The 13,990-nt window shown below is 46.9% G+C and overlaps 1 protein-coding gene across 1 annotated transcript in view; it reads left to right on the top strand.

Annotated features, from left to right (window-relative positions):
* The window catches only part of LOXL4 (lysyl oxidase like 4), a gene marked incomplete at its 5' end in the record, with an annotated part of 151,957 nt that overhangs the window by 136,011 nt on the left and 1,956 nt on the right, over nt 1–13,990 (top strand). Inside the window, 2 exons of the mRNA XM_082268366.1 lie at nt 2,834–2,970; nt 7,333–7,444. Coding sequence (XP_082124492.1) covers nt 2,834–2,970; nt 7,333–7,444 — 249 coding nt within the window. The remainder of the gene's footprint in view (nt 1–2,833; nt 2,971–7,332; nt 7,445–13,990) is intronic.

Below are 13,990 nucleotides of genomic sequence, written 5' to 3'. Positions count from 1 at the left end.
GTTTCCACAAAGTTGGGAGCATGAAATTGTCCAAAATGTCTTGGTATTCTGACGCCTTAAGAGTTCCCTTCACTGGTAAGAAGGGCCAAACCTAAACCCTGAAAAACAACCCCACACCATAATCCCCCCCCCCCTCCCCCCTCCACCAAATGATTTGGAGGGGTGGCCCAATACTTTGGCAAGATAATGTGGATGAGCGAGTTTGGGGTGGAGGAACTTCACTGGCCTGCACAGAGTCCTCCCCCCAAACACAGCAGACTGTTGTTCTCTCTGGAATGAACACAGAACGCCTGTGATCCTCCTATTTAGGATCACAGGTCTCTGTGTTGATTCCACAAGTCCCATACAGTTAGAAAACACCCCCTAGGCTTACACTTAACCCTTTGATTGCTCCTGGGTTAACCACTTCCCTGCCAGTGTCATTAGTACAGTAACAGTGCATATGTTTATGAATGATTACTGTAGTAATGTCACTGGTCCCCCCCAAAAGTGTAAAAAATGTCAGTTAGGGGTCCGATCTGTCTGCCGCAATCCCGTTAAAAATCGCTGATTTCCGCCGTTACTAGTAAAAAAAAAAAAAGACATATTTCCCCTAGTTTGTAGACGCAATAACTTTTGTGCAAGCCAATAAAAATACGCTTATTGTGATTTTTTTTTTACCAAAAATATGTAGCAGAAAACAAATTGACCTAAAAGGATGAAAAAATTAGATTTTTACATTTTTTTTTTTTTATATTGGGAATGTTATATAGCAGAAAGTGAAAAATATTGTTTTTTTTTTTTTTTTCAGAATTGTCGCTGTTTTTGTTTATAGCGCAATAAATAAAAATCGCAGAGGTGATCAAATACCACCAAAAGAAAGCTTTATTTTGTTTGGGTACATCGTTGCACTACCGCGCAATTGTCAGTTAAAAATAACACAGTACCAAATTGCAAAAAATGGCCTGGTCATTAAGGGGGCAAATCCTTCTGGGGCTGAAGTGGTTAACCACTTACCGCAAAGTGATGTAGGGGTACGTCGGCAAACTTTGCGGTAGTATACCGGGGTGATGCCTTTAGCTAGAGGCACCATCCCGGTACCGTGGTTTACAGCCGAAGGTCGGCTTTCTATCAGGAATGACCGATGCGGCACGCCCGTCGGCTGGATGGAGTCCCGATGAATGCCGGAAATGGCTTTGATCGGGTCTCTGATGACGTAACCCGGAGGCGGCGTCCATGACGTCACTTCCAGGTTACTGTGCTGCAAAAGGCGGCAGATTTAAAAAACGGCTGTATGCAAAAACGTTGTTTTCGGCGTTTTGCATACAGGGAAGTGCAGTAGAGGGGTTTGGGGTCTTTTAGACCCTCGATCCCTCCATAAAGAGTACCTGTCACTGCATATTGGTGTCACAAGGGATGTTTACATTGCTTGTGACAGCAATAAAAGTGATCAGATTTTTATTTTTTTTTTAAAAACCTGTAATAAAGTTAAAAAAAATAAAATAAATAGGAAAAAAAAAAAAAATTCCCGTCACCGTTAGCTCGCGCACAAAAAAAATACGTATACGGAAGTCGAGCCGCGAATTAAATCGCTGTTAAAACCACACATGTGAGGTATCGCCGCGATCGCCAGAGCATGATCAATAATTAAGAAAAAGAGCTACACTCCAACTCTAAACTGGTAACCGTTAAAAAAATTTAAAGCGTCGCCTATTGAGATCTCTATTGACCGTAGTTTGTCGCCATCCCACGGGGGATTTTAAACCATAACATGTTGGGTATCTATTTACTTGGCATGACATCATCTTTCACAATATACAAAAAAATGGGCTAACCTTACTGTTTAGTATTTTTAAATGTAGGGAAATGTGATTTTTCCAAAAAAATGGCGTTTTAAAGACCGCTGCACAAATACCGCGTGACAAAAGATATTGCAATAACCGCCATTTTATTCTCCAGAGTCTTTGCTAAAAAAATATATATAATGTTTGGGGGTTCTAAGTAGTTTTCCAGGAAAAAAATACTGATTTTAACTTGTAAACAGAAAGTGTCCGAAATAGGGCTGAGGCTTAAGCCCCCGTTCACATGCAGGCGACGCTACTTGCCGGGGCGACCTCCGAGGTCGCGGTGCGAGCAGCGCACCGTGACCTCGGAGCGGCCGCCATGGACTTCATAACATTGAAGTCTATGCAGGTCGCTCCGGGTCGCCCCAAAGAAGCTCCGGACCCTTTTTTTAAGTCGGAGCGACTTGTGTCGCTCCTATTAGAACGGGTCCGCAGCTTCCCTATGGGAGGCGACCTACAGCGACCTGTGAGGCGACCAGGTCACCTCACAGGTCGCCTTAGTGTGAACGGGGGCTTAGTGGTTTTAAAGCAGAAAGTAAAAACTATTGTTTTTTTTTTTTTTTGTTTTGTTTTTTCAACATTGTCAGTCTTTTTTTGGTTATAGCGCAAAAAAAAAGTACATCAAATACCACCAAATGAAAGCACTGTTTGTAGGGTAAAAAAGACAAATATTTTATATGGGTACACCGTCGCACGACGGCGCAATTGTCAGTTAAAATAACGCAGTGCTGTATCGCATGGTCATTAAGGGGGGTAAATCGTCCGAGGCGGAAGTGGTTAAGCTTTGACAATAAAACCTGGAAGTTGATTGGTTCCTACTATGCACAGCTGCACCAGATTCTATGTGCTGCAGTTTTAGTAAATCCCCGTCAATATGTCATCATACAATGTAAAGATGTAACAAATGTCATCATATGTATACAATATGTCATAATACAATGCAGTGTAACTAAAAAAGTGATTGTACCCTTTTTAAATTATGTTTCCAAGTAACGATGTTCAATGTGCAGGAATCCAGAAGCGCTATGAGTGCGCCAACTTTGGGGAACAAGGAATAACAGTTGGCTGCTGGGACACCTACCGCCATGACATCGACTGCCAGTGGATAGATATCACAGACGTCGGTCCCGGGGACTATATTTTCCAGGTGGGAAAAAGCCTAAAGAACTTCTACCAAAGAGAATGCTGCATGAGTTTATGGTGAATGTGCAGGGCTAGAAGTGTTTTGGGCCCCCAGAAATGTTTTCTTTTGTTTCAATATTGTAGCAGAACATGGATACATGGAATGTGTGTGTGTGTGTGTGTGTGTGGGGGGGGGGGGGGGGCTGTAGGCAATGGTGAGCAGTCATGTTGGAACAGAAAGGGACCATTAGGCCTGGGTCGGGGGTGGGCAGGAAGGGCGGCTGCCCTGGGCACAATTGTTTATTGCAGGGATAAGGACGCCCTGACCCTAACCGTAAATGAGGGGCAAAGCAGTTTGGCATCTTTGCCCTGAGTGCTGGATGACCTTGTCCTGGCACTAAGGGCCATCCCCTAACTGTTCCCACAAAGATGGGAGCATTATATTGTCCAAAATGTCTTGGTATGCTGACGCCTTAAAGTGGAGTTCCACCCTAATTTAATACTTACCTCCATCTTCTCGCTCCGGGTCACCTGAAAAAGAAATGGATAATCGCATATTTTTTTTTTTTTACTTACCTCGTAGCGAAGAAAAAATACTTACCTTACTTCCTTCTTCCTCCTTCCTCGGCCACGGCCCATCGTCACTTCCTGGCTCTGCAATGATTCCTGGGAGCTGAACGTCATAGCTCCCAGGAATCATTGCGCCTGCACCGGCCCCGACGTCAGTTCCGGGTCGCGCGCGTCATCCCCTTCTAAACAGCTTCTGGGCATGCCCAGAAGCTGTAGAGGGATGACGCGCGCGACCCGGAAGTGACGTCAGGGCCGGCGCAGAGCATCGTGGGACCAAAGAAGGCGGAAGAAGACGCCGAAGGGGATCTCGCTGGCTTCAAGCTGCCCACATCTGAGATGGCAGCGCTGGACAAGACGTTTGCAAGGTAAGTATTTGTCCTAACAGGTAAGTGCAACCCGGGACAGATCAGAGGCTAGCCATTGTGGAATGCACTAGCCCTGATTGTCCCGGGGGTATTAAAAAAAAAAAAAGAATACAGGGTGGAACTCCGCTTTAAGAGTTCCCTTCACTGGAACTAAGGGGCCAAGCCAAACCCCTGAAAAACAACCCCACACCATAATCCCCCCTCCACCAAATGATTTGGACCAGCGCACAAAGCAAGGTCCATAAAGACGTGGATGAACAATTTTGGGGTGGAGGAACTCAAGTCCTGACCTCAACCCGATAGAACACCTTTGGGATGAATGAGAGCAGAGACTGCAAGGCAGGCCTTCTCGTCCACATCAGTGCCTGACCTCACAAATGCGCTAGTGGAAGAAGGGTTAAACTTTCCCATAGACCAGAGGTCTCAAACTAGTGGCCCTCCAGCTGTTGCAGACATTGAAGGCTAACCGCCGTCTGCCCGCTCCTCTGTCTGACAGTTTTTAAATAGGTAAGGGGCAGGGCCAACCAGTGACATCACTTGGTGACCCCGCCCCCTTGTGGCATCACCGACCCAGCATGCACCAGTCGGTGATGTCACATGGAGGGAGGCCATCAGGTGTCACCACTGGCTGGCCCTGCCCCTTACCTACTTAAGAACTTAAGACAGAGGAGCGGGCAGACGGCGGTTAGCCTTTCGACGAGTGCAGAGCTTTCTATTAATTATTTTTCGGGTCCGGTGGTGTGGTGGGCCTCTTGATTGACAATGGATCTACATCAGGGGACATTGCTTTTTTATTTTTAATAAAGGAATTGTCAAAAACTGTCTTTGTTTTTTTTCAATGTAACACTATTTTAGTAAACGAGTAGGGGTACAGTGTACCCCAAACTCATTCCTGACCTCAACCCGATAGAACACCTTTGGGATGAATTAAAGGGGAGTCTGTGAGCCAGGCCCAGGGGTGCACTACGTACAAAGGGCTGGGTTCAGGGGTGTGCTACAGAGTGCAGGGTCCAGGGATACACTATGTACAGAGTGCAGGGCCCAGGGGTGCGCTACATGCAGAGTTCAGAGTCAAGAGGTGCGCTACATACAGAGTGCAGAGTCAAGGGGTGCGCTACATACAGAGTGAAGGGTTCAGGGGTACGCTACGTACAGAGTGCAGGGTCTAGGGGTGCGCTACGTACGGAGTGCAGGGTCCAGGGGTGCACTACGTACAGAGTGCAGGGTCCAGGGGTGCGCTACGTACAGAGTGCAGGGTCCACGGGTGTGCTACATACAGAGTGCAGGGTCCAGGGGTGCGCTACGTACAGAGTGCAGGGTACAGGGGTGCACTACATACAGAGTGCAGGGTCCAGAGGTGTGCTACGTACACAGTGCAGAGCCAAGGGGTGCGCTACGTACAGAGTGCTGGGTTCAGGGGTGTGCTAAGTACCGAGTGCTAGGTCCAAAAGTGTGCTAAGTAAAGAGTGCTAGGTCCAGGGGTGCGCTACATACAGAGTGCTGGGTCCAGGGGTTCACTAGGTACAGAGTGCAGGGTCCAGGAGTGTGCTACGTACAGAGTTCAGGGTTCAGGAGTGTGCTACCTATAGAGTGCTGGGTCCAGGAGTGTGCTACATACAGAGTGCAGGGTCCAGGAGTGTGCTACATACAGAGTGCTGGGTCCAGAGGTGCGCTATGTACAGAGTGCTGGGTCCAGGGGTGCGCTATGTACAGAGTGCAGGGTACAGAGGTGTGCTACGTACAGAGTTCTGGGTCCAGGTGTGCGCTATGTACAGAGTGCAAGGGTCCAGAGGTGTGCTACGTACAGAGTTCTGGGTCCAGGGGTGTGCTACGTACAGAGTGCAGAGCCAAGGGGTGCGCTACGTACAAAGTAGAGGGTCCAGGGGTGTGCTATGTACAGAGTGCAGGGTCCAGGGGTGTGCTACATACAGAGTGCTGGGTTCAGGGGTGTGCTATGTACAGAGTGCTAGGTCCAGATGTGTGCTACGTAAAGAGTGCTGGGTCCAGGGGTGCGCTACATACAGAGTGCTGGGTCCAGGGGTTCACTGGGTACAGAGTGCTGGGTCCAGGAGTGTGCTACATACAGAGTGCAGGGTCCAGGAGTGTGCTACATACAGAGTTCAGGGTCCAGGAGTGTGCTACATACAGAGTTCAGAGTCCAGGAGTGTGCTACATACAGAGTGCTGGGTCCAGAGGTGCGCTATGTACAGAGTGCTGGGTCCAGGTGTGCGCTAGGTACGGAGTGCTGGATCCAGGGGTGTGCTACGTACAGAATGCAGGGCCCAGGGGTGTGCTATCTACAAAGGGCAATGTCCAGGGGTGCGCTACGTACAGAGTGCAGGGTTTAGGGGTGTGCCGTGTTAAAATTGCAGAGTCCAGGGTTCAGGGGAACGCTACGTACAGAGTGCAGGGTCCAGGAGTGTGCTACATACAGAGTTCTGGGTCCAGGGGTGTTCTTCGTAGAGAGTGCAGGGTCCAGAGGTAGGCTGTGTACAGAGTGCAGGGTTCAGGGGTGAGCTGTGTGCAACCCCTTCTTCCCCTCCCAAAGCTTCCTTGCATCTTGCACCACAGGACAATGCCTGACAAGCCAGAATTAGCCCCCAGACATTGTGTTTGACATCTTTGATCTAGAGCAGGGATCCTCAAACTACGGCCCTCCAGCTGTTGTGGAACTACACATCCCATGAGGCATTGTAAAACTCTGACCTTCACAGACATGACTAGGCATAATGGGAATTGTAGTTCCTGAAGAGCTGGAGGGCCATAGTTTGAAGTGTTCCATTCATATACTGTACATATGCACAAATAATCAGACAACAGTCCAAGCTTTTTCAGCACAATCGCCGTTTGCTTTACAAACTTGACTTTAAAAAAAAAAAAGGACAATTTTATTGGAGGACGATTGGGAGACCTTTGCAATAAATTATATATAAAAAAAAGAGAGAATACAAGTCAAGTATTAATATATAGGACGCATTTTGTAAAATCCATTCTGCACATCTGGACTCGGAGTCCAGATCCAACATTTTACCTATTTCCCAATACACCGATAAATCATCCAATTTTATGACGATGTAGCGTTTTTTTTTTCTGTTAGTTTGCAAGTTAGATCAAATAAATATGACCAAAACCTTATTTTACCGGCCGAGTCCCCAGCAGCACATAACTCTTCATAAATCTATAGTCATTACCTGCAATGTCACCGGGGTAAAGATACAATTCATGGCGCGGCTGTTTGATATATAACTGCCACATTAGCGGAATGCTGTACACGCTGACCTTGGGTCGAAGGTTTACAGTCTTATTAGCTCATTCGGTGCATCCAGCAGATTGTGTGAATGAAAGCTCTATAGAGTCTATTAGACTTTTGGAATTTTATGTTCTGGCAGCTTTCAGAAGTTGTAAAATGAATAATGTATTTCTCCTATCTATTCCTTATATTATATATATAGGTCATTCTGAACCCAAAATTTGAAGTGGCAGAATCGGATTTCAGGAACAATGTGATGAGGTGTCGGTGTAAGTATGACGGGAAGAAGATCTGGATGCACAGCTGTCACACAGGTGAGGACAACTCCCAGCTAGGAATGTGATTGGAAGAGAAATAACAGTTGATGGGGCACTATTCCTCCCACTAATACCAATGATGGGGCACTATTCCTCCGACTAATACCAATGATGGGGCACTATTCCTTCCACTGACACCAATGATGGGGCACTATTCCTCCCACTAATACCAATGATGGGGTACTATTCCTCCCACTGATACCAATGATAGGGTATGATTCCTCCCAATGACACCAATGGTGGGGCACTATTCCTCCCACTGATACCAATGGTGGGGAACTATTCCTCCCACTGATACCAATGATGGGGTACAAATCCTCCCACTGACATCAATGATGGGGCACTATTCCTCCCACTAATACCAATGATGGGGCACTATTCATACCACTGACATGAATGATGGGGCACTATTCCTACCACTAATACCAATGATGGGGGACTATTCCTTCCACTGATACAAATGCTGGGGAACTATTCCTCCCATCGACACCAATGATGGGGTACTATTTCTCCCACTAATACCAATGATGGGTTACTATTCCTCCCACTGACATCAATGAAATCAAAGTCATTGGGAGCAGAACATCTACGACAACCAGCAGATAACATTATCATAAGCATATAGATGTACACCAGTATATAAATAATACAAGCTTTATATAAGAAGAGATTAATAACAGAACATACATCCAATGTTCAAACAGATATTATCAGCAAAATACCGGATAGAAGTCCTGGTGGAATGGTGCACATATATCCGGGTATATATATAGTTATTAATAGAGCTACCTCCAGATGAATTTTGTAGCAAAGTCCAGTTGTGTAATGTTCTGGTACCTCTGGTACCCTTATTTCCACATTTCTCTCTTAATATTGCGTCCCATCTTGCTATCCAAATGGAACGCATACACCTTTAAGGGCAATGACGTCATCGCCGGGCGCCGCTATGAGCGGCTATTTCAATCGCCGGCTTTCTCTCACTCATTGCTCGTTCAAACCGCATGTTGCCTTGTCTTGTCCAATGCTGCCGGAGCTTCAAGCTATTCCCCTTGCCTGAACAAGACCGGAACCTCGCTACCGATCCCGTATCTCGCTACCGGATTACTCCATTACTCTGAGTCTTGGACCTTGCTACTACTAACCCATCTAGTGATAAGTACCCCGCAGGGGATTTCTTACTAAACCTAACCTTCACTATCTATTAGTGCATACTAAAGGGACTATTACTATCTAAGCTATTTCTATCATCTGCATAGATTGCCAGCTCTTGGGACTACCATCATCTATCATTGCACTAGGTTACTCTCTCTTGCATACTTCATCTGCTGTCCCCTACCACCTGTTACTATACATGATTGCTAAAACCTATCTGCATACTATCATCACCTACCACTCTCCTGAATACTACTACTAAGTGCTCACCATTCTATTGCCTGTCTCTCACCTCTATAATATCATATACATTCTATCACTCCAGGATCATCATATTGAGTGTATGTATATTTGCATAACAGGCTGTACACAGTGATGAAGTCCTGAGAGTTGGATATGTTGTTCAACACATTCTCTACATGACTACTGAGTGCAATAATTCTGCAGCTGCAAATCCATTCACTAACAAAAAACGCAGGAGCAGGTTGTAGGGCTCCTGGAGATGATGCAGAGTCTGTCTTTGTGTCAGAGATCTGACTACAAGATCAGAAGTCACAGGGGGAAGGGGTGTGGAGGATCCTCCAACTGATGGCCAACCAGCCTGGAACGGAGATACTTACCGGCAGGGACACTGGAACCACCGTAAGGGAAAGCCACAGACTGGCTTCAGCTCAATCTTCCCCCAAGAGACACCCGAAAGGGCTTAGTCATAGAGATTCACCTGAAATGGCTTAGTCATAGAGGTCCATGACTAAGCCCTTTCAAAAAAAGTCCATTAGAGGGGTGTATTCATAGGAAGGAGATTGAGCTAAAGCCAGTGTGTGGATTTCGCTTATGGTGGTTAACAGTGTGCGGGCCTTGTTCAACTTCTAATACTTGGTGGTGTAAATGTATGCTGTTTTAAATGCAAGAAGTGTAAGTACCTAAATGTGACTTAGTATCGGCCTCATGCAATCCTCTCAACACCAGACCTCAGAATGAGAGAAGAAAAGCAGCACAGGAAGCCAATCAGCTGGAACATGAGCGGTGCTCATGTGCTAATAACAGATATGCTGATTGACAGGGGCAGACTGACAACACTCAGGGCCCCCGGACCAAAAAATAAAGGCCCTCTGTAAGGCTCCGCCCATGACCCACCCCTGGTCCCACCCTTGACCTGCCTCTGACCCCACCCCTACATTTTGCACAAAGTACAATAGAGAATCTGTTAAAATGTGTCTGGCCCTGCTGTGGGTGGGTGACCATGAGTGGCTGGCTGGCTGGTACCCTGGCTCTTCTGTGGGTGGGTCACTGACTCACCGTGGGTGGCTGGCTGGCACCTTGGATCTGCTATGGGTGGGTCACCGTAGGTGGCTGGCTGGCACCCTGGCCCTGCTGTGGGTGGCTGGCTGGCACCCTGGCTCTGCTGTGGGTGGGTCACCATGGGTGGCTGGCTAGCATCCTGGCTCTGCTGTAGGTGGATGACCATGGTTGGCTGGCTAGCATCCTGGCTCTGCTGTGGGTGGGTCACCGTGGGTAGCTGGCTGGCACCCTTGCCCTGCTGTGGGTGGGTCACTGTGATTAGCTGGCAACCTGGCTTTGCTGTAGGTGGGTCACTGACTCATCATGGGTGGCTGGCTTGCTGGCACCCTGGTCCTGCTGTGGGTGGCTGGCTGGCACCCTGGTCCCTGGCCCTGCTGTGGGTGGCTGGCTGGCACCCTGGTCCCTGGCCCTGCTGTGGCTGTGTCCTCGACCTCGCCGTTCCATTGCACGGTTTCCCAATGTGAGGGGCAGTAGGCTTTGCCCTACTGATATTCGGGTAGAACTAGAAGAAGCCAGCCCACTAGCTCAGGAGGAGTCCGAAGGTTTGCAGGCCCAGTGCTCCTCCGCTGGCTTCTTCTAGCCGAGCCGGGCCCGAAAAAGATTGTTGCAGGCCGCAAGTTTTTTGTCCCACTCCCTGGACCGACCCCCAAGAGTTCCAGCAGGTGGCACTGGCGGGCCCGACCGGTCAGTCTGCCCCTGCTGATCGGAGTAGAAAATAGAGTAAGTCCACGTTCACATTGGTCCTATTTGACATGCGCTTTGGCGGAGCCAATTGCCGGCAATTGCACCGTCCGATACGGCATTCCCAAAAGTAGTTTCTGTTCTACTTTTGGTGACTTCGGGGGGCGATTTTAATAGACATGTGTGCAGGAACCCACACAGATGTCTGTGAAATCGCCCAAGAAGTTGGACTGAAATGCTGGCTTGAAATCGTGTGAATTCAGCTGAACTTGCAGGAATTCAAAGCGGCCTCAGTGTGAACATAGACTAACAGAGAGATGGGCTCATCAGTCTGCTGCTTCTCCTTTCACTGTCCAATCACAGGCTGGGGGAGGGACAAACTTGTAAGTGTTACTGAACTGCAGCAGAGAGTAATCCGGTCTCCTCTCCTGATCTGTATCAAAGTCAGACAAAAATACAAATTCTTTGGCTGGTAAAACAGCTTACAATTATGTATTTATTTATTTTTTTTGCTTGCATTCAGCTGTAATTTCAGATTATTCTGTATAAAACTGAAGCCAATTTTAAATGTGACGTTCACTTTGTACCGACCCTTGTGAAAATTATAGGCTGTACATAGACTGGAAATGTTTTCCAACCCCAGGAGCTTTACAGTGACAGCTGAAGTATTTCTCCCATGGCGGGTTCCCTGTAATCACTTTTTGGCACATTGACATCACAGCGACACTCTTGATACCGGATCATCAATGCCGTGTTTCATCTTTTGTTCGATGGATGGCAATGCACTGCCACCCCCTGATAACTTGCTATTAGAGGAAGGGATACAACCTGTGTCTTAGCTGATTGCGTCTGCTCTCAGAACAAGAGGCACCAACAATCAAAGGAATTCAATAAAGAACTACCAACAGTTTGTTGGGGGTATGGCCCTTTAAAATGGCACAAAGAATTCCCATCGCCCGTTTTGGTGGCGCAGATTCAGATAGTTCCTAATAGTGCCGTTTGTTTTTTTTTCTAAATGCTGCTAATAATGCACCAAATTAAATAAAAATAAAATACCTCCAGTTCATAGATAACAAAACTGGAGGTAGTTAACCACTTCTGGACCGGAAGATTTTCCCCTTAATAACCAGGCCATTTTTTGCGATTCGGCACTGCGTTACTTTAACTGACAATTGCGCGGCCGTGTGATGCTGTACCCAAATAAAATGAGCCAAAGGCTCTAATAGGCTTCAAAAAAGGGAGGGCTCGGGGCGCAGAGCACTACGCCCTGAGCCCACCCAGTTGTGTGACAATAGTAAATGAATATTCACTTTTATCACACTGATTCTCCTCCTGGCCAATCAGGAAACGGGTCCTGAGACCCGTTTCCCAAATGGCCGAAAGGAGAAGCCATCCTATTGGTGAAGGAGGAGGGAGGATACGCAGGGGAAGCCCGACCCACGGAGGAGACTGAGGGGGAAGCCGCCGCTGCCGCCACTGCCTGTCCTCCACATGTCAGTCCAAGGTGAGTGAGCCGCCGGCAACCGGGGGGGGGGTATGGTGTGTGGGCTGGAGCTGGTGTGGTCCGGGGGGCTGGTATGGTGTGCGGACTGGAGCTGGTGCGGTCCTGGGGGGGTATGGTGTGCGGGCTGGAGCTGAAGCTGGTGTGGCCCGTCTATACCCCCCCCCCCCCGGCCCATGGGCACCAGCCGCCACTGAGTATATCTTAGGTGGGCGGTTGGCAAGTGCTTAAGACAAAGTGTAAGGTGGAGTACAGAGACAGACAGAGTGCCCGTCCCTGTATGCAGAGTAGCAGAACAACATATTTGCTGCCTTATTTCCCTGTCATTGGTTGTTAAAACTGTAGGAAAGTGCCATTGAAATAAAAATAAAGTGGGCTCCCTTGCAGGGGTTAAGTCATAATGTACTAGTTTGCATCGCAAAACGTTAAAGCGGATCCCCGGCGCTGCCATCTTCACCAGGAGTTCCTTCAGGATTCGCGGGCTCTGGCTGTGTGAATGGCCGGGGCCTCAGTGACGTCACTCCCACACATGTGCGCAGGAGGCCTTGGTCATACAAAGGTGTCCTTGATCATATGAAGGTGTCCAGAAAAATCCAAGTGCAAAGGAGGAAAGTGCTCTGTTGCCAAGTGTAGAAAATGTCATATATCAGTCGTGCAATATTAGACTCCATTGGATAGCTGAAATGCAAACTCCCCAAAACGAATTGCTGTCCAAATTATAGGACAGCAATTATGGCTTACAGTGATATCTTTCCTCTCTGAATGCCACTGTCAGACTGTGATGGATCTCTCAAACATCAAAATGGGGATAAAAAAAGGGATGTCTCAGCCAGCCGCCCCGGGTAAATCATCAAATGCCAAAAAAAAAATATTCATAGTGTAGCATTTATTAAAAGTAAAAACAAAATTGAAAGAGATAAAAGAAACATAGTTTCAATCACCAAATGCCAGAAACCTTGTGCAGGAAAAAAAACTGGCGATAAGATTAAGAACAAAGGTCCAATAAAGTGCAACTTGTAGTGCATAAAAAAAACACTTACATCCAGTGCTGCCAACCTAAACACCCAATAAATATATATTGATTAGTTTGCACAAAAGTTATAGTGTTTGTGTTTGGGACTAGTATCTGTTAAAATCCCCATCAGGACCCCTTCCCCCCCGGGTACGAAGGGTGGGGTGTAGGTATGTAGGTAAGTTCTGGTCTCAGTGCAACTCCACACTCACTGCATGCCCCAGATTTATCTACCTGTCTACAAAACCAAAATAAACTCTCTCAATTACCATGAACTAGGTTTAATCCTTATGCTGCTAGTATTGTTACCCACTTAAGCCCCAGAGGATTTGGCTGCTCAAAGACCAGGCTCTATTTTGCGATTCTGCACTGCATGACTTTAACGGACAATTGCGCGGTGGTGCAAAGCTGTACCCAAATGAAATTGACATCCTTTTTTTCCCCACAAACAGAGCTTTCTTTTGGTGGTATTTGATCACCTGTGTGATTTTTATTTTTTGCGCTATAAACAAAAAAAGATATTTTTCACATTTTTTTTATATGAAATTCTCAAAAAAAACAGTAAAAATCCAAATTTTTTAACATTTTAGGCCAATTTGTTTTCTGCTACATATTTTAGGTAAAAAAAAAAAAATCACAATAAGCGTTTGCGCAAAAGTTATCGCGTTTACTAACTAAGGAAAAGATTTTTGTCATTTTTATTGTTTTTTTTTTAACTAGTAATGGCGGCGATCTGTGTTTTTTTTTTTTTTTTTGCGGGACTGTGACATTGCTGCGGACAGATCGGACCCCTGACTGACATTTTTGACACTTTTGAGGGGACCAGTGACATTACTACAGTAATCAGTACTATAAATATGCACTGTTACAGTAAAAATGACACTGGCAGGGAAGG

Source organism: Pelophylax lessonae (assembly GCF_965119305.1).
Source record: "Pelophylax lessonae genome assembly, chromosome: 9".
NCBI lineage: Eukaryota > Metazoa > Chordata > Amphibia > Anura > Ranidae > Pelophylax > Pelophylax lessonae.
Note: the sequence above shows the minus strand (reverse complement) of the source record. Positions and strands in the feature narration are given on the sequence as shown.